Genomic DNA, 25,804 nt, shown 5'->3' with positions numbered 1-25,804 from the left:
AAAACTCCGGCGCATGCAGAACCCTTACACTCTGTACAATTGTGCTGCTTAATAGGATATAAACACAAAAGCTGATAACTACTTTGCAAGCGTCCCTCCCTTAATCACACACTGTAAAAACAAATATGATTCTCATCAAGGTATCGCCTGGGGTTTTAACAGAATCATAAACAGCGATACGTCCCAACCAAGTGTCCCAGTTAATTGCAATGGCTTCAATGTTCACTTTAAAATTCAAGGGTTGTTGTCGGAAGTAGTCTCTTCATCAATCTGCTGGAGTACAGTCACGTCACATAGATGTTGGTTGACCAGCTAAAAGAAGAGGGGAAAAAAGCGACCGATTATGGGAGGAAGGCGAGAACAACACCACCCACTGATGATCAGCTCGAGAAAGTACTCACTTTTGACTCGCATGTAGCAGGAGTTACAGTAGAGCTGCTTGTTTCGTATTCTGACTTCAGCCCCGGCTTCTGATCCTCCAAGGTCAGACTTACAGTCGATGCACTGAGGAAGTTTGGGAAGGAGAAGAATTGAGGAATGAATCAGTAAACGTGACCAAAGGAGGAGTGATGAGGACAGACAAATCTAGACCGTGATTCTGTGTATTAAAGGAGAAGGATGAGAATCAAGAGATGAAGGCTGACACAGTGGATTAACTTTCAGATAAAGGTCACCGCAGCTCCCAGAAGAAACAACAACAACTAGATTAGACTGCTGATAAAAAAAAAAAAGCAAAGGGAATAGTTGATCTTGCAGGATTTAGTTTCTTTTTCTCAATAAAGGGATCAGGGGATTGACATTCACCAGGATTCACCAGGTTAGTAAAACAAACTAAAGAGCCTGAGGCGATCAAGTTAGTTTTTGAGGATCGGCGGCCGATGTGCTCCGCGGCTGACCGGAGTCCAGCTCTCACCTTAAAGCAACCCAAATGATAACAGAGCCCAAGGGACTCGATGATCATGGCTGCTCCCTTTCCCAGCGGGGTTTCACAGAACGTACAGATTTTCTTTCCACTCACTGACCTGAATTACAGAACGCACAGCTGTCATTTCAGAGCCAAGCACACATACATGACACATGTATGAATGCACACATATATGCACATACACACATACAAAACACACGCCAACACTGGTTCAAACCAGGGTTAGACAGACGGACACTTTGGCAAGCTGGCAAATGTTAACCTGTTGAAACAGCACTGCTGAAATGACAAAGGCTCATTAAAACAGTGTCATTTAGTGTCACACGCAAAATACTGTTTATGGCAACAAAAATGACACGAGGGAAACACTTGTGAATTTTCATAAAGGTTGGGAAACTCGGGTGTTAGGAAGTGAACAAGCTTCTTTAAGATAACCTTCAGGCAACCTTTGGACTTTCTTTGTCTCTCAGGTGTTTGGACATGATCACTGACAAACTTTCGTGTAATCCACAAAAACATGGCTAAACTTAAACTAGCATCTGCTGTATTCCACACATAAGTTAAAGTGAATTATGCTACTGTGTGATCTATAAAAAAGCACATCAAAAGAAACATTACATCATAAAAGGAGTGACATAAAGGAAAAAGAGAAATACCCTTTGCCACCACTTTTGCACGGCTGAGTAGCAACGCCTTAAATACCGCAACCCAGATGTACCAGTGAGTTGTTAGAGGCAGCATTAAGCAAAGCTTCATTTCTGGTTTTACCTGCTGTGCTGCTGAGGAGCGTCTGCCTCAGCCGTGGGTTCTGGAGAGTTGATGGGTGAAGGAGAAGAGGGTGAAGGTGAAGGGGAAGGCGACTGCCTGGACCAAGGGACCAAATGGGATCCTGCCCCACTTCGGAGTGAGCCCATGGAATAGGAAGAAGGCAGAGTGGAAGTGGAACCATACCGCTGAGCCCGCGGCCCCCCACCATAAAAGGATGTGCTGCCAGAAAGGGCAGAGTGAGGCCGAAAGTAGTTTTGGGCAAAAGAACCGCTTCGGGGTTTCGATGACGAACGCCAGGAGTTGTATGAGGTGTCCAAGTTGTCAAGAGAATCGCCTCTGCAAAGCCAACCCAAGCCACACCCCATGTTAGCCAGTTAGAAAAAGCAGTCGAACCTTCTGACTGACAACTTAACTTTTACACCCAACTCAAAAAAACAGGACAGTAGTAACAGAAAAGAGCCAACCGCCACCATCGCACCAAAGTTAATGAGGTATTACTGTACCTGCGCATAGGTGGCAGGTCCCTCTCCTTGTTGGTGGAAGTGTCGGGAGAACGCTGGCGGATCCAGCTGTTGTCCGTCAGCAATGACGTCTTCTTTTTCATCTCATTGAGGATCTGCTGCCGCTCCAGCTCAGCCTGAGATGCAGGCTGCTGGTCCTTCTTCTCAGCGGCTCCGCTTGAGGTCACTGCCAGGTGGGAGGACAGACAGAGGAAACATTATCGATGGAAAAAAAAAAAATCATGACTGGTGATCGGCGGAGGAACAAAATGAATAGTCGTGGGGCAGACAGAATTAGATGAGGATGATATAAGTATCTGTTTTCCACAGTCTGGCTTGATGAGACAAGATATGACTAAATTATGGATGAAAAAGTCATTGATCTGAAAGAAAACATGCTGTAATCAATAAGTTAAATTGCTTTTGCTGCATGTCATTTTCTGGCCACATGGCTGATTGGTTCGTCATTTGTCTGGTCAGCTGCAAATCAAACATCTGTAGGTTTAGAGTTAGAGTTAACGAAATGTCTCGATTGACTGATCGGCTGATCGTAACGGGAGTTTCACATTAAAACGACGAGAAACGGCGCTTTAGGGGGCTAAAATCCACCTCTCTCCGGCTCTCTGTATCTCATGGCATGGAGGATGTTCCTGCGCTCCAGCTCCAGCTCACATGCAGCCTTCTGACTTTGGTAAACTCTGTCATGTGCCTTCTTCAGCTGCTCTTCCAGCAGCCGCTGAGCCATGCCCCCCGGGGGTACATGCACACCTACAGCAGGGTACAACCCACACAGGTATACATCTGTGCAACAAAATGTGTACGTGGAGTCATTTAAAACACCCTCTCCCACCTCCACAACCACCACAACACACACACACAAAGCCCCTAATGAATTAAGAAGGCTGACCTTTTCTCTGAGGTCTGTCCTCTTCGTCGAGCTGAGGGGATGATTTGGATTTTGTCCTGTCGAACAAAATTCAAAACATACATGAACAACACTACTTTTCAGTTCTAGCAGATGTTTCACTTTTGTGTACAAGTGTGAGGGAATTCATGTCTTTTTGTATGGATCATAGTTATATGTCAGATGGTATAATATAGAAGGCGATAAGTGTCACAGCATGTCAGCTGGTAATGTAGCATTCATCTTAAAACTTTGTGTATTTTTCCTTTTTCCCTCCGACTCCTGCACTCTCTGCCTCCCCTCTACCTTGTATCCCCTTTGACCTTCTTTCCCGCTTCCCACAAATCCTATAATAATAAATACAGTATAAATAATTAAATGGTTCCATTTGTGTGGGCGTTCAGGAATGCAGGATTACAGTTCTCGCTTTATGAGAAGCAGAACAGACACATTGCAAATGATTTAACAAATGAGTTCACAGATTACAGATTATATAGATTCTTTCTTTAGTTGCTAGATGTTTGATTTTGTTGCATGCACTGCTTGACTTCAAATCCCCCACGAGGTCAAATCTGTGCTTGTTTTTATTCCTGGTCCTTAATGCCTAGTTTATTCCATCCTTGGTAAGAATCCTGGTGGATTTACATTTGTTCTTAGGATCACTATCCTGTTTGAATGTCCCCACTCAGGTTCAGCTTCAGTTTTAGGGACATATGCCCTCACATTATCTTCAACCACTCTAATATGACTGTGGCTACACAACTCTGCCTTTGATTTGTCTCTGCAGTGCAACATTTAGCTGTTCACTGGGAAACTGTGAATTTTGTACCAATTTCCTTTCTGCACAGCAAAGTTTTTTTCCTCTCATATCTCTGATACAAGTTTAATACGAGCACCAGTTGTAAATATTTTCTTTAAAATATTTTAACTGTTTGGTTAATTTGAAGATAAACTCTCAAAGGCACCCATTTTCTTTTTTTAAATAAAGGCCTCAGAAGGATCACACAACACTAGCCACTAAAAGTCTGTCAATCATTTAAAAGGACTGAACCTCTTCTAATTTTATGGATTTAATTTTGTTATAAATGTAGCGGTTTGATTACTTTCTCCATATCATCTTTCCGTACTGTTTCGGAAAGGACAAAATGTTTGCTGGTCTAACAATGTAAAAATCTAGAGCTGAAAATGATTTGGGGCTAATTACCCAATAATGACAACTGTAAATAATCTACTTTGTAAAGGTTTCTAATCAAACTATATTGTTGTTGTAAGAAGAAGCATTTGTTTTGTGCATATAAAACTGCATAAATATGTACATACTTTATTGTATGTTTATTCTATTTGTATATTTATAGGCATGTTTCATTATAATTTGGTATAGCTTATACCAAATTATAATGGGGGGTTACGCTCATGAGTTCCACAGACTGTTGTTAAATCCAATCCAATATAATCTGTCTTAATTAATTATGTGTGTATGCATCTCATGCATGCTAAATAAGGATAGTCAACTAAGTATTCAACACATCAAACTGCAGTTATTGTAGAGCAATGATGTCAAAAGCATGTTGCAGAGAAAGCATGGTTAACAGGTTATAAACAGGAAGAGGTCCAGCTGCTCTCGCTCTCTCGTACTAACCTGTCTGCATAGGTGAGTGAAGGCTGGGCATAAGGAAAGCCGTGGGAGCTAGTGGCCCTTTGGTGAAAGGCATTGTGTGCAGAGAGGTGGGATGATGAGTACCACACAAAGGAGGGATAAAGCACATGCAAACACATTAGTTGCACATGTTAATGCACAGACAGTAAAGCTGGTTAAATGTGTTATTATCAGCATGATGGTGAGTCAAGGAATACAAAAGACATGTGAGTTTGAGTATTCAGGGCAGCACAGGATTAGGAGTGGCTCTACTGACCACTGCTGCTGCTGCTCAAAGGCTCTCTCCTTCTCTCTGCGCTGCAGCTCTTCTGCCTCCAGCAACCTCCTCTCGTCCTCCCTTCTCTTCCTTTCCTCCTGCTCCTGCCTTTCCTTCCTCATCCTCTGCTCCTGGAGACGCAGCAGTTCTCGCTCCTCCTCTTCCCTCTTCCTCTTCTCCTCTGCCTGCCTTTGGCGCTCCTGCTCCTCCTTCCTCTTTCGCTCTTCTTCTTCCCACAGTAGAGATGTGGGCTGGTTGACGGGAGATAGTGGTGAGTGTGGGCCGGTGCTGCTGTTGCTGTGGTTGTTCACCTCCAGGCTCCCAAGCTACCAGAGACAAGAGACGAAAAGGGACGAGAAGAGGAAGCTTTTTGAGCACCAAGTAATTTAATCTTAATTAGCATCCAGGAGGAACTGCGACAACGATGGAGAAACTCCTCACATCCCCCGAGGTGGCGAGGTTTTAGAAATTATATTGTAGAGGGGAGTTTTTGTTGCAAACCTATTAGTTGGAAAGATTTCAGCCACTGCAGTAAATATATGTACTATGTGAGCATTCACATGACTAGACACTGCTCTGCTCTCCCTTTCCATTTCTAAAGGGTCACATACAAGAGAGCGTGCCCACATACTCCATGCATAATTATAGCAATTTTAGATCAAAGCTCTTTGGATACATTTAGATAAATTAGTGCCATGAGTCACAACTTACTGCCACCATTAAATACTCTCCAGCTGATTTATCAGCTCATAATTAATACAAAACAAAACACTTTTGTTACCTGTTTGGGGACCGTGCTTGTAGAAATTGCCTGCTGAGCCTTGAGCCACTCTTCCTGCAGCTTTTCCTGATCACGCTTATATTTCTCCTAAAAAAAAAAAAAAATGAAGGTGAGGTCAAAGGTCATCTCATTTAATCCAGTCAGACATACAAAGCTCTTTCTAAAACAACACATGAAACTTCTATTCATTATAGATTCCATATGTAATTTTAAAACAGAATAATTAGGTATTGTGGCTGTTATATTGTTCAGATGATTTCTCAGCTCACTTACGTGTTATCTAACTATTCTACACATTCTAGGGAAACCTGCCCAGAGCAGGAAGTCCTGCTGGAAGATCATGAAATCAGGCTGCTTAACCAACAGGGAACAAGCCTGCCAGCATTAAAAATCCTTCCCGGCTGCAACGGCACTCTGCATAACCACCTTTGATCTCCATCCAGAAATAGGCCCCCAGAAAAATGTTTTGACATGATTCTCCTACACTAAAGTTGGATACTCGGCGCACACTTAGAAGCTCGAGTGCTGTCTCCTTCTGTTCTGAGCCTGTTAAGAGCAGACGTAATTGAGGATTTCCTAGCATGTCAGTAACTTCTAATTGTCTTTTTAAATTAAGGTTTCTTCCCCCCCCCACTAACCCTCAACTGGATAAGTGGATATCCCCACCCCATCTGTAATTACAGTGAGTGTAGTTCAACTCGTAATGTGTTGTGGACACATGATAGTTTGTCACTTGGGTTGTAACCTCTGACGGGGGGGTTTACCTTATGGAAGCCAGTTTTAAACATCTGGGGACAGTTTTGTACCTTCATGTAATGATGCAGGTGTTTATTGGCTTACTTTATATGTTTTTAATATTATTTATTCAGATTAAGAAATGGAGTGGCATCAAAAAGGTACATATCAGTGCCTGTGAGGTCCTGAAATTAGCCCTTAGCCATTAGGGGGTGCATTTGAGTAGACTGTAAGAAAAAAAACACTTTCACTGCAGTGCTGTTTCTCATAGTGCAAGATAAGAAAGATATGAAATCATCATCTTCTTTCAGTTGCTCCCTTTAAAGTTTGCTACAGCAGCTCATGCTCCTCCATCCTCCTCTGTCACACCAACCTGCATGTCCTCCTTCATTGCATCCATAAAACTTCTGTGTCCTTCCTCTTCTTTTTTTCCTTTCCTGCCTAGCAGCTCTATATTCAACATCTTTTGCCCAATATATCCACTATCCCTCCTCTGCACATGTCCAAATCATCTCAGCCTTGCCGCTCTAATTTTGTCACCAAACCGCTCAGCCTCAGCTGTCCCTCTCACTTCTAATCCTGTCCCTCCTGGTCACTCTCAATGAGAATCTTATCATCAACTCCTCCTCCACCTCCTGCTGCACCTCATGCAGTAACCCATGCTTTACTGCTCTGTGTGAGGGAAATTTTCTTATTCGTTTCTCTTTTACACCTTTGGACGCCTACTAGGAGTAACCCTGCTTTCTCTTTTACGAAATTAGTGATTTCTTTGATATGTCAGGCTGGCTTCCAGACCAAAATGACTGGCTGTGAATCAGAAGTTAATGACAGTGATTTCTGCCTGTACATACTAGTCTTTTTTGATACATACTGAGGTGCAAAAACTCATCAATAAGGGTAAAGGGGAGGTTTTCAAATGTCATCTTTATGGGGGATCTAGGCTGTTGTAGTCTGAAGAAATAAACTGACAGTGTTGTGTGCTTGAACTCAACATTACTAAATATACAAGAGTACACCTTCACATACCTGTAGGAGGCGCTCTTGTTCCTTCTGCCACTTCTCTTGTCTTTTCCGCTCCTCTTCTGGGTCAAAAGACCAGCGACTGGAGGGAGTGATTACGGGAACCGGTATCTGAAGGCAAAAAAGGAAACCACACATAGCAAATTTACCTCGCAGTTGTACAAAACTATCGCTGAACTTTGTTGCTTTGAAGTCCGCCTGCTTGTGCCATATAGATGTGATGATACTTAAATAATAATCTCTTAAACACCCAGTACTTATCTGCTCTTGTTTCACAACATTTCTACATGCTCCTGAAGGTGAGATGAAACTGCAAATATGCACTTGCACTGCACCGTCTGTACTTTATTTATTGTATTTTCTTATCTGGTTTCAAAGCTACACTAAAAAAGGTTCCCTATAATCACTGTTGAGTCACTAAAATGCTAAAAGACTGAAAAAGATGTGTGAACCTGGCTCTAAAGTGAACTACAAATGCAGTCAATGTGAGAGGCTTAACAGCGGCTCTGGGCTTTGTAATTACTGCAGTATCTGCTTTCAAAGATGTTGTCATACTAGAAGAGCAAACATAAGAGACAAAAACCGGCCTTTATGCACTGACACTACTCACATCTGGCACTGCAGGCTCTGATCCTCCTCCTAGAACAAGAAAGACAATCATTCAGTCGATATCTCCAGGCAGGCACAGGCAGAGCAGTGAAACATAATGTAAAAATACACAAGCGAGCCCTCAAGACATGTAACACAACAGCGCCAAGTTGACGGGCTTATTTAAGTTTCAACTTGATCTTTTAGTCAGGTAGCAGTCAATCAAAGCAAATGACAATTGATGTTTTCAGAAAAAGCCCCCCAGCAGCAACGGTCAACATTCACCCACTAAGGCTTATTGATTCTCTCAATTCAAGCTCACCCACTTGTTAACATTTGGATTGGATGCAGGCCCAATAGTTCTGAATGGGAAAACCAATAAACTGATTGTGATGACAAAAAAGATCAAACCAGAAAAAAGAAACACAAAGAAACCAGCAGCATGCACACAAGCAGAGAGGGGTCTGTCTCAAAGGCCAACAGATGCTTCGAAATATGCATGCCAAGAGTGCTTTTAACTTGCAGCAAAGTGAAAAGTGTAACCATGTGTTAAGCCTGGACACCATCCCAAAATATCACAAAGCACAGCAGGATTCAAAGGTTTGTGTTTGTGGTTGGTGTGCTGGAACCGTGTCTGAAATGCTGTCAAACTTAAGGGGAAATGCGTCATGTCACAGATTATTTTTATTTCATCTGCAGGAGGTCTTTGAGTAGAACCTCCTTAAAAATAACATCAATCTTTCTGGGTTTGAGCAGCATGTCAGGGTCCCGGGCTGTACCAAGTGAATGTGAGGAGGTCAATGCACACACAGCCCTGTTTACCACAGAGGTAGACCAGCGCACTGACACTGGACCCTGAGCCACCTGAAGGAGGGAGGGGGCACAGCATAAAGGTTAAGCTCTGGCACCAGACGAGAGAACATGAGACAACAGAGCCATCGAAAAATCAAAGTCACGAGGCTGCCATTGATACGAAAACATGCAAAAAGTCCTCGAATAATCTGAGGAATTCAGAGAGACAAAAGCATAGAGAATCCAGCCACCAGGTTACACAGAAAGCATAATAAATACGAAGAACTGTCCTACATCTCTTCGCTCAACCTTCCTTGTTTTTTTGTTTTTTTTACCTTGTTCAAAGAACTCTGACCTCCGCTTTAAGTTTTTCAAAGATATGGGTTCTGACTCTACATGAGAGATGGAAAACAGAATGCAACAAAAACATTAGAAATAAGTTAAACCTGACCTAACAGCACATACTGATCATGTCATTCTGATAAAGTCTATTACAACCAAAAAAGTTGGGACACTATGTAAAATGTAAATAAAGACAGAATGCATTCATAATGGAAAACATATCAAAATGTTTAAACTAAGAAAATTGACACTTTTAAAAAAGGCTCATTTTGAGTATGATGGAAGCAACACATCTTAAAAAGTCAGGACATGGCCATATAAATATTTGGGAACTGAGGAGACAGGTTGTTGGACTTCTCTAGCTGCTCAACAGTCCTGGGTCTTTTTGTTGTTGTGTTTTTCATTTTCATGATGCTCCAAATGTCTTCAGTGGTGAAAGGTCTGAACTGCAGGCCAGCTGAGGGCCGGACTCTTCTACTATAAAACCACACTGTTGTACTAGCTGCAAATATGTGGGTTAGCATCTTTTTTGTAGAATTATGCAAGGCTTTCCCTGAAAAATCCATTGTCTGACTCTTAAGCTGTTGCTCTAAAACCTGGATATACTTTTTGGCAGATGTACAAGCTACCAGTTCCATAAGCAATAATCCACTCCCACACCATCAGAACTGAGCGCTGATACCAAGCCACGTGGTCCTTCTTCTCTTTAAACTCAACGACACAGCATCCATGTTTTCCAACAGGAATTTCAAAGTTCGATTTGCCTGACCAGGGGAAAGTTTTCCACTTTGCATCAGTCCATTTTAAACAAACTTACATGAAATCGTTCCACAATTTGTAGACAGTTTTTCATCTTTACTGCCGAGAAGCTCTGCCTCTCTAAGATCCTCTTTCCATACCCTGTCAGGTCACTAATCTGTTGCTGTAAAATCGGGTTAGCTTAAAAATTTTCCTCAAGTTGTTTCTTTTGTACCACTTACATTTCCCCCTCCAAACTTCTGAGATGTGTTGTTATCATCAAATTTAAGATCTACTATCTTTTTTCTTAAAATGGGATATTTTCTCAGTTAAAACATTTGATATACTTCCTGTGTTGTACTGTGAATAAAATACGGTTTTATGAGACTAGCAACTCATTCCAGTGTGTTTTTTCACATTTTACACAGCATGTCAACTCTTTTGGAGCTGTACAAAGTAACGTGAAAAACAAGACAAAGTCAAACCAGCAACTCCTACTGATGTATTTTTGTATTCAGTCCAGAAATAATCAAGATCAATTTCATAACCTTTCTGACTGTGCGCTCTGTTCTTTACCTTTTTTCCTCATGGTCACCGGCTCCTCTCGGAAACCTCCATTAACTCCGTTTGAAGCCACTTCCTGCAGGGAGACATCGTGGGGTGCACACTCATTAAAAAGCCACCAGGCTGGGGAACAATACAGAAATAAAGGCTAATCAAGTCTGAGTCAGTCAAGGTGATTCTGAGTCACTTACGCTAACGGGATGAGCCGGGGTCTCTTTGAACGTCAGCGTTTCTGCTGGAGTGTTTGAAGTAAAATCCAGGCTGGAGCTGATTGTGCTTTTTTCTTGGGAACCTACAAGCATTGGATGATCCGTACTGGTCAGATTGATGGTCTTATGGCTTTTAAATGGCAGGGAAGGTTGAACTCTGTCCCAGTCTGCGCGCAGACAATGTAACAGCATAAAAATATGATGTGTTTGCACATAAACCATGTGTTTTGTGCGGGTTTTTTTGGTTTTTTTCTTGTTGCCAGGCTTCTATATATGTGAACATATACAACGTCTGCATAAAGAAAGCTATAAAGCAAGGGGATAAGCGCGCTGTTATGTTGTTATTATAGAGTGCAGCAGGGGGAGACAGAGTAACCCCCTTCCCCAGCCATGCAGCCCATTAAAGCCCCCATTAACCCAAACACCGTTTCTAATAGGCTCACAACCACTGGACACCTGTAATTAACTAATATTGTGAGTTAGTTAAAGTTAGCAATACTGTGTGAACTAATGTGACACTGATAGTCCAAAATAAAGTAAACCTGTAACAGTAACACTGAAAACACCACACACTTATAGGCCTGTAGATCTGAGCTGGGTTAGTTCTCTAGAAGGAAAAACACTGGGGTGGAATAGCGAGCAGAAAGAAGAAATAACTACATAAGGGGGGAAGAGGGAAGCAATTAAACAAAAAAAATCCCACAGAAATCAAAACAATAACAGTCTTTCTTCACCAGATGAGCAAAGATAACTCACAAGTCCTTCATCATTTAGCCTGTCATGAGCTCATTTATGGATGAATTCACAACAGGCTACAGACCAATTTAGAGTGTCAAAACTGTTTAGCAACCCAAGCAGCATAAGCAGTACTCCCAGTCCGGGAATGCAGCCCTCAAAAACTTTTCACTTTCCTTCTCTGGCTGTCACGCAAGCAAAAACAGGCAGGGTTCAGACTACTCACTGTTCTGCCCATGACGCCTTATATCCATGACCAGACTGCCCTCCTGCAGAGCCTCATCCATGTGGGACTTCCACTCGGTGTAGCTCATGTCTGCCACCTTGTGCCCGTTCACCGTCAGCACCTTGTCTCCAGTCTGAAGCTGGCACATCTCAGCCGGGCTGCCTACAGTGGGCACAGGTCAGAGTCATAAGCTGAAATTTTACTTGATTCCACACTTGTTTTGACCATCATAATTCCCACTTGTGTTTCTTATATAAAACTGGGAATGTAATGTCACTAAAACTGACTTTTGGAAGACAAGATTTCATCCCACCTGTTTTATCCCCCTACAAAAAAAGCTCACAGTTAAACAATTCAATGTTATATGAGCATTATTCTTCCCAGTTAACATGTAACATGTAAATGTAGGTACACACTATCTATTTTGTCTAACAGATAAAAGCTACAGAGTCATACTTACTCTTCACGCCATATAAAACATGCCTGTATTTTCAGTAGAAGTCCTGGAGACACATTCCAGCTTCATGAAGATCATAATGTCAAATTTTAGTTAAAAGTGTTTTATGGAGTGTTTGAACTGCATTTTTTTAATAAACGTCTTACTTTATCAGCATGCCAGTGTCAGCATGCTAACACTGGCACATTTACAAGTGTAAGCGGTAATAAGAATAAAATGAAAGATCAAGCGCTACGCCATACAGAGTCTGCAGATACAGTGAAATAAGCTGTAAGCAGGTATGACAAGGCTATATTCGTGTATTGCTTTGGGCTGTTTGTATTACTTTACTAATTTATTTGGCATGCTGTGATGTGCAGGTGGGGAATCTCAGTAGAAGGAGAGGCTCAGACCCAGCAGATCTGACCCAGATAGAAGCTGCCCTACATACAGTGAGTCAGGCATCGCCACTGCAATGGACTCAAAAACCTGCTGACAACTAACCGACCGAGGCTGACAGATAACTGTAACAGAGCGGAGCGCTGGTTGTCAATATTACCACTGTACTGTATCTGTGAACAGATCAGTCAGTTCTAGTGAGAGTGAAAAACTTGCATTGTGTGTCTGATCTATTTTCTTCGGGGCCTATTTACTGCGAATGCTGTCAGTTTGGCTGACTTTCACACATTATGTTGGATGGTGGAAAAAAAACATATTACTTATGTAATACAAATCCTTAAAAAAAGTATTCCTGTGAAGTGCTACCTGGCTGGATAGATGTGACACAAGCTCCTGTTGAGTCCCAGGCTGCCTGGAAACCGAAATCTCTGCTGCTGTTGGGCTTCTGGTTCAGGCTGATCCGCATCTCACAGTAGTTCTCCTTGAAACCAGACGACATAGGTGAGTAGAGGTGAACTTTAAGAGTACAAATGTGGGCTGACTTCCATTTGCTCTGGAGATGCTTGTCAGGGTTGGCCTGCTTTGGCAGGGAAGCCTTCCATTAGTCATTTATGGCTGTTGAATAAATGCCAACCTGTTACTATACTTTAGCTACTACACTACTCCTAATGAGCTCATGCATTAAGTTTTACTGACTACTTACCACAAAGCTAAAGATACACTAATAATGCTGAAAATTTAAAAAATTCACTAAAAGAAACGTGTTCAGTTTTTTTCATTGTAACCAACAGAAAACAAAAAAAGCTTTACTGCTTTGTCAGCAGGAGGAGATTCGAGTACCTGGCTGGTTTCTTTGGCTGGAGCAGGAGGTTCACTCTTGACCTGTGGAGGTACAGGTGTGACGCTCTGAGCAGAGTTGACGCTATTCCCCGTAGTCGCCTCTTCCTCCTCCTCTTCACTGCTGTGTGCTGAGCTAGACTGAGCTTCGTCCTCAGAGGTCATGAACTGATGGTACCGACTCGGCACTGATGACTTCTTAGAAACATCGACGTTGCCATTGACGCGCTTGTGTGAGTCGTCTGTCTGTGCGGGCTGCATGTAGAGTGGCAAAGAACACAGCCGTTAAGGCTCAATTACAACAAAGTGTAAAATGAACTTTAACAGCAAAGGGCTGCTGATTAGAAAATGATAGAATTTACTCTAAAAAAGCTGGTAATTATGTTACCAGCTATTTTTTAAAACATGTGTTAAACAGTTTCCTGACGAGTAACTAGTAATGAATGTGGAATAGTCTGAAAATAGCAGCTCTGGTAGTGGAGTTAGCATAATAAAACCACCAGCTTCATCCATTATTCACACTGTAATCAGATATGACTCCTGGGCAATACTGATGTAGTGAAAACAAATTACCTGCCAAACATTTCTTACTTCCAAACAAACACATCCTTCCCTCTTGATGTTCTTGTGCTGTGCTGGTAGTTTACTTGTAAAACTATCTAGTACTCACGGTAAAGCCTCGGGGAAGAGATGTGATGCGTGAGGGCTGGCTCCCAAAGGGCCTTGGTGTGACAACTGAAGTTAGACGTGCGCTATCCGATCTCTGGTAGGTCTTGGGCAGGGAGGAAGAAACCCGAGACACCGCGGGAGGCTTGGGTTCCATTGAGCTGGGCTGTGCTTGTGTGTGCAAAGGACCAGAAGAGAGGGGCTTCACCTCAGTCTGTGTGCCAGACAATGCAGGGCTTGGCTCAGGCACCTTTGGTAGGGAGCTAGAAGAGGAGACAACAGTTGGGGCCTCCTGCTTCTTGGCTGTGCTGGCGCGCTCTGAGTCTGTACTCCTCTGCAAAGGTACAGCTTCTGGAGACGGGGAGCGGTTGAATGAGCTGTAGTTGTTTGGAGTGATGGTGTTCGTGATGGAGCTGCTTAGTGCGGGACTGTCCACGACTTCAAGTGAAGTGGGAGGGGAAGCAGCCCTGCCGGTAGCTGGGGAAGCGATGGGAGGTTCTTTGTCATTCACAGAGGGCTTGGGGGGTTCATAGGAAAATTGGGAAGTGTCAATTGTGTAGCTTCGGCTAGGAAGAGCTCGGGTACGTGGGGCAATGACGGGTTTTTCAAATACGTTGTCGTCGTCGTCGTCTAAAAAAGAGAGAGATCCAAGACGGCTGCCAACGCTGCTCTTTCTTTTACCTTCTCTGTGGAGCGAACAGACGAAGAGAAGGTGGGAGGACATGAGAGGCAAATAGGTACAAATTGGACTAGATGAATAAAGTTAACGATGAATGTGGGGGCATGGAGTGTTAACGAGGACAGCAGAAAGCGGAGCACGGGCAGAAATAAGAGGGCAAGAACGATGTGCACTTAAATAAAATGACCGGCACGTTCTAAGCCATGATTGAATAACACTTTCACAGTGAATCAGTGCACAATTACGGTCTCCTCATTCACTCTTGCCCAAATAATCACATAGTCTCTCTTAATTACAGACACTTTTTCATGTGGTTACCTTAGCAAATGGTTCCCCTCTGATGGTGAAAGGGTTTAAAAGAGGAATAAATGTAGTGAGTGTTCCTTTTTGAGGAAAACCAGAATCACCAGAAATTAAAAGCAGAAAAACAACTACAGCAGTAAGTCTGTTGGACCTGTGTGTTTTTCCTCACCTCTCCTCTTGCATCTCCTTGAAGGTCTTAGACCTTTTCTCACCGCCGTAAGTAATCTGCTCTATCTTCTCCCTTTCCTCCTTCTTCTTTACTATATCAGAGTTGACACTGCGACGTCGGCTCTTCCAGTCGCTCAGGGCCTGCAGTGCAAAGAAGAAGCCCTCATCACCTCATGCAACATATCTCAAAAAGTCAATTTATAAGTACTGCAGATAAAGCAGACTGATTGTGTGCGCAGAGCTAAGTGTACAACTGAGGACAGTGAAGTTGAGAAGGAGGGAGAAAAAGATGTGAAAAAAGAGAACACCTTCAAATGGAGATTTGAAGGTGTTCTATTTGTGTGCTTTAGGCTCCTCCCAGCTCACTTCCCCTGTGTGTTGGGGGCTGTGTGACCCAAATGCTGCTTTAAGACTCCATTATTTTGCTATGACACCACACTAGCCCAGTCCTGTAGTGTATATGTGTATAACTTTTTATTACTATTAACTTTTTATTGCTAAGAATGAACATGCACAATGGATCAGCAGTGTTTAAATTTACTGCAGCACTGCCATTTGGAGCTTACTTTCCATTTTCACTGTAACTTGAGAGTTAATTTCAGAGTTAATCGACTAAGTCTTCCTTACATCATTCCTTCATTTCACATTATTTCTACTTTTTTCGTGCATGTAGTGATTCTTGCGACAATTTTTAATGATGCAGGTCCATAGCCAGAGGGCAGTGCTGCTCTAGTTAACATCTGAACACCTACAATTTCAATCCAAACTGTTCTTTTTTCCACCCTGCAGCTATCCAACACACCAAAGCACCTGCTCCCCTGTTCGCCTAGTAGCACATATGGATCTCACAGATCTGTGTGACTCATCTTTCGCCTCATCTGCACTGCAACCAAACTTCTTTCTGCCCAAGCAGGCATGTCTTGAATCATATAGCAAGAAGAGTGGGCAGCTGACAGATATCCTCAAATATCAGTGCACATTGTACTCACATCCTGCCACTTATCCTCGCTCTGTTTAACCTTCTCACGATACTTCTGCAGCTCTTCGTAGCGAACCTGCCGGATGACCGCGGGGTCGACGTGCACATCACTTGCTGATTTACTCCTGCGGGGGGAAAAAAGCAGATCAAGCAGACTTTTTTTTTTCAAAGATCAAAAGGCATCAGAAGTTTAGCTGACAGGTGGAAATCCACTCCAGATATGCATGCACAGTCCTGTGTATTTCCATCCTGTTAAATAAGCTGTAAATACAAACACATAACGAAGACACTGCAGTTCCACTGGGTACCTGCCATTAATATTTTTGGTATCTGCAGTAACTTGTTAGTATTCAAACCCAGCACACCAGCTGACCACCAAACCTTGAGGGTGATATAAGCTCAGGTTAGTAACAGTCTTTCCCATCATGCAAAAGTCTTTAAAGCCCCACCTTATGGAGAAATAACTTAAATAACTTCACCTACCTGTAAAGTTTTACATACAGTGTGTCATAACTCTCACTGGGACACACTGCAGTTTAGGCATGGACCCACTACTATTATATGTAAGCTGTGTCAAAAGAGCTTTGTGGAGCAAAGCCCACCTCCCCTCACCTCACCCTGAACTTGGCTCTGAGCCGTGAAACAGTCAATGTTGTGTGTCAGCGTTTAGCAGCTAGAGAGTGAGAACAGCAGCACAAAAAGCAGGAGGCAGCAGCGTGCGACCATAAGAGGGCAGAGCAAATGCAAACGTGCCACTTTTTTTGTTTTGTTTTTAGAAACTCACCCGTCTGTACCCTCTTGGCGCTCTCTAGGAAACCAGAAAAAAAAGCCACAGACAACAAAGTCACATTTATACCGACTGCAGTTTGACAGTGAGTCAGTGAGTGCTCTGGTCAAGAGCTTGAGACCAATTAGAAGCTATTACACACCAGCTCGTTCACAGCTAAGTGGGCTTCAAATGTATAGAGGGCCAGCTAGGACATGACTCTGCTTGTTTTTGTTGTTAATATCAAGAGGATTAAAGTTACACTAGGCTGAGGAAGCGTGTAGACGTGTACCTTTCCCTAAACAAGGCTGCTTTCTGCAGACCCCAAATCCATCCATCCAAATGGGCTTAATTCAGGTTAAACGGTTGCTGTGTGTGTGCTTTTGTGTGTCCGCTCATGTGCAAACAGTACAGTGAAGATTTGTGTTCAAGTTACTATGGGCATGAGTCACATCGTCTTTCAGAGCTGTGAGGAATTTCTATAGTGCTTCTTGTTGGCGCAACAGACACGACTATATTTAATTTGTTGGACTGGTGCAGTTAGAGTGTTGGGGATGTTATGTTTGGATACTTCTCAGCATTCAACCTTTCCACCCTTTCTGCTGCTCTCTGAGTTTCACGGACCTGTATAAAGTTCCTTGTGCTGAGTAAAAGCAACACTATGCTCAGGTCAGGTTGGACTTTAAATTCCCATATTGCACTTTTCTACTCTGCTTGAGCACTCGCGGGTTTAAAAAAAGAATCAGCGCAGTTACTCACAAGTTGCTTTTTCCTTTTATTAAGCATGAATGTTTTAATTCCCATATGTAGGTAAACTGTCACATAAGAAAAGATGAAAGGCAGATTTCTTTTCAGGGCTGTTTCGCAAATGATACACCAAATCATTATGGTTTTTAAAAAATCAATGCATCACAACTCAAAATACACAATCTTGGTTGGTTTATTGTGCAGGTAATGTCTCAGTCTTTACACGCCATGAGTTTGAGAAGTAAAATTGACCACATCAAGCACTCAACTCTGAGGGAACAACAAACATTTAGAACAAGTTCTAAGCTGCTGTTGTGGTTAATTTCACCACATTTTCTTCACTCTTACTTTGAAATACCCATGTCTGATCAAGAAACAAGCATTTAACTGTGTAAAACTCGCCTCGCTGACTGTGAAGGACTTTAAATCAAATCTCAGCCAGAACAGAACAATTCAGTATCAAACAAAAATTACTGAAAGTCTGAAATGGCACAGAAACAACAAGACAAACATGCAGGAAAAAAGTCTACAGCCACTCTTACGTCAATCTTTTTTTTCCTTTACAGCTTCAGAGCAGCTAGCCTTTCCACCAAAAGCCTTTTCTTATGTCTTAACTGACTAGCTTCCCTGATTGCCTGCCACTTCTGCAGGTCCTCTTTGCTACAGGAAGAAGGCACTGAAGGGGTTTTCTGACTGGCTGATGAAGCGGAGCTCTGGCTCTGATCAGAACAGATTCTGAACTTTCGAATTAGCATGTCATCCGTTTCAGGACGGGTCTCCTTATCAACTTCATTCAGGTTCGGTATTGCTGCTTTATGAGTCAGGGGACATGGGGGGCAGAGGAGTCTGGACTTGAGGTCAGGAGGCAGTGCCCAAGGCTCTGGGATGGGCATCGGGGCATAGTTGTCAGGTGCTCCTGAGAGTGGTCGCTGTTGCTGTGCCTGCTGGGTTTTCTCCCTACGAAACACCACATCGTCCTGCTCAATGTCTGGGAACTCAGTTTCCTCGGCGCCTCCACGAACGGGTTTCTGGGTGACAATGTTGAGCTGCGGCTCAGAGGTGCAGCGGCGATGTCTGCAAGTCAGCAGAGTCTTCAGTTTAGCAAAGTTTGTGTTGGACTGGAAGGCAAGGGTTCGCCTGGCAAACATGTCATCATTCTCCAAGTCCGGGCAAATACTTTCATAATCAATGGGGTCCGGGGGCTCCCGGGGGTCTTGGCGCCCCAGGAGCATCCACTTCTCCCCTTTCACCAGTCTGGGACCTGAGGTGGGGTCCACAGGGGCAAACACCAGTGGGGGGGTCTCTAAGAGAGGGGACTTGGGATGCTGTGGAGGAGTGTGTGGTTGAACATGAGGACTGCAGAGTAGGCAGAAGGAGAGAAAAGGACAGAGAGGTGGTGAGTGCATGCGTGTGAACCGGATCAAAGAGCAAAAAAAGGAGGAAAAGATACAACAAGCAGCCACAGTGGTGACATTTGATTCAAACAGAAGTTGATCAAATGTGGATTTTACAGTCACACTGTTAGGAAATCAAACTGCAATGCTGCTTTCTACAAAAAAAAAAAGGAAAAAAGAAAAAGGAAAAAGTCTAGGCTTGAATAGGCTGTAATATAAATAGATTAATATTGACACAGCCTATTTCCACTAAGGTCAAAGGAAGCAAACTACATTATAAAGCATGTTAGGGCTGCTCCCGTATTATTTTCCAGGAGCTCGTCAGAAACAGAGCCCCAACAGGAGTCAGTTATATTTTCTTATAAAAATCTGGATGCTTTAAAATATTCCAGCATCATCACAATCATGCAGCTGTATCGACCTTTTCCCCACAACAAGGGTGGTGTGAGCTGAAGCCTCGTGTGTGCGGGTATGAGAGGGAGATGGGCCAGAGGGAGAGGGGGCGGAGGAGAGCCAGGGGCTGATGTCACAGTCTGAGTCATCTGACGAAGAGCCTGACTTCTTATGGCTACAGCCGACGAAAGAAGAAAGGACAGAGGAAGACAAAAGGTGGATGAAATTAGAGAAGAAACAACGGTAGGAAAAGTTAAAGGAAATATAGGCTGGAATCTGGAAAACAGTGAACCACAGAATCACAGATTTCTAATCTGAAAGGTTAGATTGGCATGCAGTTATTTAAGGTCAGCAAAATCAAGCTATAGATAGGAAGAAAGAAAGGATTGTGTATATATGAGTATAAATGTATGCCCTCACACACCTGAAGCCTTGTATCTTCTTGTACCAGGGTCTCCTCTGAGAGCCCAGTTTGATCTTCTGAATGTGAATGTCTTCTTCTGGTGTCCAGAATTTGGGTAAGAACTTGTCATAAGATACACTACTTGTAGGCAGAGGTTTGATACCCATCTTACGGGCATAGAGATCATCTTGGACAGGGTCAGCATAGCCCACCTCATCATCCTCATCCTCAGAGTCGTCATATACCTCCCTGAACAAGCTGTCAGTGGACACGCCTCGGCGGTGGTCCACCCTCACTGAACCGTGCCGGGGGGGTTGCATTTCCCCTCTGCTGATGCTGCTGCTGCTCAAGAGAGACAGCCAACCACAAGTGTCAAAACCTTATTTTTTGGCACACAGGTCACACCAAAAAAAAAAAAAAAAAAAAGGATATATATATTTGTCCATCACAACAACCGCAAATGAAATGACGCAAGGAATATCAAACCAATGCAAGCTCAACGTCAAGCTGGGAGGCAAAAATTGATTTGTGGACTTGTCCTGCCAACTCAAATCACTCCTCCAAGCTGAAAAGAAGCAAATGAGGGCATGCTAAATCTTTAAAAACGCAAAGCTCTTTGAACAAAAGCACCAAACTGAAGACTGCAAAATTGTTAGAGGCAGCACACTATGACAAAAAGCCACTGCTCATGGTTACAACTAACCATGCAAACTGAGGGTAAGAAAAGCATTCTTGTTTGCTTTTATCAAGCAGGCACATCAAAGTCACGCCGTTGCTTCATGTTCTCTGACCTGAGGCAGGCCACGTTTTGTTGAGGGACAACAGTGGGAGTTATAGTGACCTTGGGCAAGGTGTCCCCCCTGCCTCCAGCCACCCGTCCCCCAACCTGAGGACTGATGGGTAAGGCGAAGTTGGTGGGAGGAGCAGGGGAGGGGCTGTGGAAGCGCCTACTGGCCAGGTCATCCAGAACGAGATCGGGGTCCGGTCGGTCTGTGTCCGAGTCACTGCCACTTTCATACTCGCGGGCCCACTGGAGATGCGCGTCAGAGAAGGCACTCTGGGATACTTGACTGTCTCCGTAGCAGCCAGGGGACACCCTTATTTCACCAAGGCAGTCATTCCACAACAAAAATGAGAGACAACACCGTCGGCCATTCATAGACAACACAGCGATGAGAAAGGAGAAACAAAGAGCTACCGAGTAAACTTCAAGCCTTTGAAGCACGAACATGGAGTCAAGATATCTTTTGTTATAATAACCAAAAGGTAAGAGGAATAAAAAACAGCTCAGATGAGAAAGAGCACCTTCAAACAGAACAATGTGCATGGATTGTTGTGCTACCTGGTGAGAGAGCTTTCATCCTCTGCGAAACTGCTGCTGGCCCAGCTGCGCCGGTTGTCCTCATTACGTTCGGCCCGTTTCTTCCTTAGTGGAGCAGGCACGTAGCCAGAAGCTTTGTCTTTAGTGGGCAGGAACTGGTTAAACTGCGTGGTGGTTTTCGGTGCGACGACTGCCGACCGGCGGTAGCTGAGATTGTCCTTGTTCTCGGTCATCTTGAAGACAGAGTCTGCCTCGGTATCGCTACAACAACCTGGACCATGAAAGAGGAAAAACAGGTGTAAGGATTAGGGAAGAAAGTGGGAGAACAGAGAAAAGAGCGAGAGGAGTATATTGTGTGTTTTGGCGTGACTTTGGATGAGTAACAGAGGGGTGCAGGGTGTGGGGACAGAGGCCTCCTCATTTACAGGCCGGTGTGGACGGCTGTGGAATGTCTCACTGACCTCCACTGTGCATGGAGGAACTGCTCTGAGATCATCTGCCAGCAGTTTCCCCTTCTTTAAGTCAATATCATCACATGTTGGTATTCACTTTCAAAAGCATACCACTAGGTGGCAATAGGCATTTGTTTTCACAAATGGGTGTCAACTCTGTGGTTCTGAGGCAGTGTGTCTTCCCTGTTCACAAATATTTGAGTTTCTACACAGATGAGCTGGATTATAAATATTCAAGCAGAGAGACAATTTGAGAACAAACAAGCGAAAAGCGTGAGAACCACTCTCTAATGTCACGCTGTGTCCTGACAAATAATCAGCTTTAGGAAGATAAAAAGAAAGACGAAATTTGTCACCAAGATGTGGATGGAAATGAAATGATGTCTCCTACCCTCGCTGCTGCCTTTAAGAGTGGTGTCAGATGAGATGCTGTGGGGTCGGGAACCCAACGAATCCAAGCTGTCCAGGGAGTCGTCCCTCCTGTGTCTACCACCACCACCTCCTCCTCCTCCTCCTCTCAGATGGGAGAGCTCCTCTCGCTCAGAGTACCAATTGTCTCCAAAACCGCTGTCTCGGACGTTGCTGCTTTTCTGACTGGAAGAATCCTGCAGAGCCTTTCACACACACACACAAAAACATTCAGATAATAGGGTGCCAATTACAATATTTATCTCCACTGTGTGTGTGGTGAGATCTCCCAGGTAGAGAGTGAGTGGTCTGTTTTGTCTGGCCTCTCATTCTCGCAGACAAAGTTACTATAAGCATACGCTTCCATACCATATATAAAGGAGTGCCATTTAAATGGGATAACTTCACTGTTTTCTCTTCTCTCCCATCTTTGTCAAAATAAACAGTGTCACGATTCGCACGCCCTCGACGGCTGTGTTTACTGCGTGAAAAGAATGTCATCGCACATAAACGCATAAGCAAGCCCCAGACGAGCAAAAACTTGTCAACCACTTTAAAGAGAAAATGATTTTCACATCTGTAATCTGCCAAATCCTACCAGACAATGCGAGTCCGCAAAGCAAACTCAGCCTAACCCTGCGCCACTGAACTTGGATTATCGTGGCTAAACGTACAAAATACGCTGCATCCCACTGCTATTACTGAAAATCGGTGGAGAGGTCTTGCACACCAACCTATAAATCTATGTGAAAGCAAAGCGCCAAATTCAACACTGGCACAGGCACGGGCGGAAACGAGACTTCTTCAAGAAAAGACGTGGCTATTTTCACTTGCAAAACTATGCGAACAGCATGTTGTAAACAACATTAAAATAGTTGAGTCAAGGGATCGGGTCTTTTATGACTCTACGTAGCTTTGGTTTTCGTGGCTAGCACACTGCGTCCCCCTCGGCCTATTGCTGTCATTCTTCTGCCTCATAGTCTTCATACCAGGGAGGATACAGTAACAAGACAGCGGCTATAGAAGAGGATTTCTAGTCCTGCCATTTCTGCTGTCCACAAGGAAATTCAGCTCGTGTTTCATGAATGAGATAGAGAGAACACACTTCTGGGAATTTACCTTGTATAGTGCTGTGCCCAATAAACCCTCAAATGCCTTGAAGTTCAAGTAAGGTCCATCATAGAAGCAGTCACACTGAGCTCTTCTACCTAACCAGTAAATGGTGATCAATACCTGGAAAGAGAAAACAAAAGAGATTATACCTTCATTATTTTTATGAGAAACCTATATCTATACATCAGGTTATCACTACAGCTTTACCTGTACAAATGTCAGGGATCAATGTGCTGTGCAGTGCTAAAGCAGTCGATTGTTATGATAGCTGCAGCCCTGCTTTGATGAGGGTCAGATCACCTAGAGCCATGCTCTAATTTCCAGGCTCATCCAGAATACTCTGTTGTTGTTTGTCTGTCCATTTATATGCTGGACAGGAGACTGGTGCACTAAGGCAAACAGTAAACCAACAAAGCTATAACCCCATTACACATGATACCGTTTAAAGTGGCGTGTCAGCGCTTTGGTTTTTTATGTCAGAAAGTTATCACGGTTGGTGTTGACTTTTTTTTTTTTTTTACATAAAAAGGGGCAAACATCCTCTAGTGAACATGTATACATTCTTAATGAATTTAAAATTTTAAAGTTATGAGGTGATCATTTGTCATTTTTTTCCTCAATTTATTCTGTAGATGCAAATAAATTGCAGTAGCTGTTTTTCGGCATTGCACCTAAATAAAATAAGGAGGAGAGGTTTACCTATCTCCTTGCATGACCCTCATTAAAGGAGGTTAAGTGTAGGAGGTTATGGCATTCTTGTGACCTGTGGAGTTAAGACTTTAAATGTCTAATCAATACATTCAAATTGTGAATCTGTGAAGCATTATCACGCGAGTCTCTCAGTTTCTTCCTCCTTTGTCTAACCTTCCAAAAATATGAGCAATAAAGCTCTATGTGGCATTATCTTTGCATTGGAATAAATATTTATAATGACAAACTATTATGGGATTCTATAAGCCAGTTGTAAAATATCTGAAAATGAATAAAATATATAAAATAAAAAAAAAAACAAAAAAAAAAAAACACTCACATTTTTCAGCCTCCTGCTGGTCTCTTGATCCCTGGGAGAAAAACAGAAGGTTCATGTGTATGAGAGAAGATGAAAGTAAAAAACAAAACAAAACAAAAAAAACACAGAGCATCGTTGTTGAGTTTATGTGTCGGGTAGTGAAAGAGCTGGAAACTGAGAGCACAATCCAGACTATTGCCAGCCTCGCTCTCACACAAAAGGCAGTGAGAAAAACAAACACATATTTGTGGGGGGAAAAGCCATGAAGTAAAATGTTGAGGCTTAACAATCCGTGTCACATCTGAGCACCTAATTTCAAGCTAATCGCAACATCTGAGCAATTGCGCTATCATTTAGTTAAACTTTAGGGACATAAATGGGTTCTTGGTCACGATGTGGAATAAAGATAAGCCCAGCAGCTGCTAATTTATCACCAAACAAGGCTCTGTTTAATATTTCACTCATATTTCTGGGGATTCAGAGTCAAACTGTGTCAGTAAGCCAACTTTCCCAGGAAACTGGAAGCTCCTGTGAAACCAAACAAAACTCACAGTCTCAAGCTGCAGCCTATTACCCTTGGTAGTCTGTGTACTTGTCACCTATCATGACCTTAATGTCTGTCTTGAGATGTTGGCAAACAGAAATGCATCATAAACAGTAACCATAATGATTTCACGAGAAGATTTACAGTCTGCTTTACATCTCCTGTTCACGTTGCACATTTCTGCATCTTTGTAATACCACAGGCAAACACACCTCTGTCTAACAATGAGAACTTGGGTTACAGCGAGACTTTTTCCATGCATGCCATGCATGCAATGTAACCAATAAACCTGCCAAGACAATGATGATGCTGTACATCAGTACCTAAAACCAGAAATGTTTAGGCTTCTATGGGTTTGCTGGGTTCAGATAAAGGAAACAAAGCAAGGACGGATATTTGAATCTATATTTTTCAGGCCAAAGGACAGAAAGGAACAACTGAATTGCTCAGTAGAGAAATAAGAGCTAAAAATAAACATGTAAATGCTGTTCTGAAGTACACTGCAGAGTACAGAGATACTGAGAGAAAATACTGTACTTTTTATTATTGTACTCTGAATGTATTTAATATATTTGGTTATTCTTAAGATTTTACATTGAAAACATTTTTTTTACAACAAAAGCACCATGTAGGACTTAAACAGGTAGTTTCCAAACAAGCCAATGTCAGATGTTGCATATTCATCTGAGTGACCTCCCCCTTTTCATGGAATCAGATATATTGAATGAACTGTTCAAGAGTACATACCCAGTAACTTATTAAATTACTAAAAAAAAACCCCACTTTCTGTCATGTTCATCATCATAAACTTTCAATTTCTTCCTCTGAAAGAGACCCATGAACTATAGTACCACACTGCATGTGGAAGAAGTAGCTCCGCTTGTGCTCTACAAACACCTTTTTATTTAACGGCTATTTAATTCCATTCAATTCAGTTTTACTTATATAGCACCAATTCTCATCAATAGTCGCCTTTATATTGTAAGGTAAAGACTAGAATATTAGAATATTAGACTCTATAATATTAGAAAGAAACTCTCACAATTA

General features: G+C 42.9%; 1 protein-coding gene across 1 annotated transcript in view; it reads right to left on the bottom strand.

The window, feature by feature from the left end:
- Nucleotides 1-234: 234 nt before the first annotated feature.
- Nucleotides 235-25,804, bottom strand: part of lmo7a (LIM domain 7a) — a 47,835-nt gene continuing 22,265 nt past the window's right edge. Inside the window, exons 6-32 of the mRNA XM_085374899.1 lie at nt 24,235-24,265; nt 23,211-23,324; nt 22,075-22,297; nt 21,253-21,502; nt 16,992-17,015; nt 16,218-16,332; nt 15,230-15,369; nt 14,083-14,764; nt 13,416-13,667; nt 12,942-13,056; nt 11,741-11,902; nt 10,762-10,946; nt 10,583-10,646; nt 9,262-9,318; nt 8,957-8,998; nt 8,157-8,185; nt 7,553-7,657; nt 5,792-5,878; nt 5,011-5,336; nt 4,737-4,793; nt 3,101-3,156; nt 2,803-2,961; nt 2,197-2,380; nt 1,694-2,029; nt 914-1,022; nt 402-504; nt 235-312 (exon numbers count right to left, since the gene is read on the bottom strand). Coding sequence (XP_085231025.1) covers nt 290-312; nt 402-504; nt 914-1,022; nt 1,694-2,029; nt 2,197-2,380; nt 2,803-2,961; nt 3,101-3,156; nt 4,737-4,793; nt 5,011-5,336; nt 5,792-5,878; nt 7,553-7,657; nt 8,157-8,185; nt 8,957-8,998; nt 9,262-9,318; nt 10,583-10,646; nt 10,762-10,946; nt 11,741-11,902; nt 12,942-13,056; nt 13,416-13,667; nt 14,083-14,764; nt 15,230-15,369; nt 16,218-16,332; nt 16,992-17,015; nt 21,253-21,502; nt 22,075-22,297; nt 23,211-23,324; nt 24,235-24,265 — 4,030 coding nt within the window. The 3' untranslated portion in view covers nt 235-289. The remainder of the gene's footprint in view (nt 313-401; nt 505-913; nt 1,023-1,693; nt 2,030-2,196; nt 2,381-2,802; nt 2,962-3,100; nt 3,157-4,736; nt 4,794-5,010; nt 5,337-5,791; nt 5,879-7,552; nt 7,658-8,156; nt 8,186-8,956; nt 8,999-9,261; nt 9,319-10,582; nt 10,647-10,761; nt 10,947-11,740; nt 11,903-12,941; nt 13,057-13,415; nt 13,668-14,082; nt 14,765-15,229; nt 15,370-16,217; nt 16,333-16,991; nt 17,016-21,252; nt 21,503-22,074; nt 22,298-23,210; nt 23,325-24,234; nt 24,266-25,804) is intronic.

The sequence above is a fragment of the Diplotaxodon limnothrissa genome, linkage group LG16, assembly GCF_057381915.1.
Source record: "Diplotaxodon limnothrissa isolate DT_005_m linkage group LG16, D_limnothrissa_male_GT1.1, whole genome shotgun sequence".
Lineage (NCBI taxonomy): Eukaryota > Metazoa > Chordata > Actinopteri > Cichliformes > Cichlidae > Diplotaxodon > Diplotaxodon limnothrissa.
Note: the sequence above shows the minus strand (reverse complement) of the source record. Positions and strands in the feature narration are given on the sequence as shown.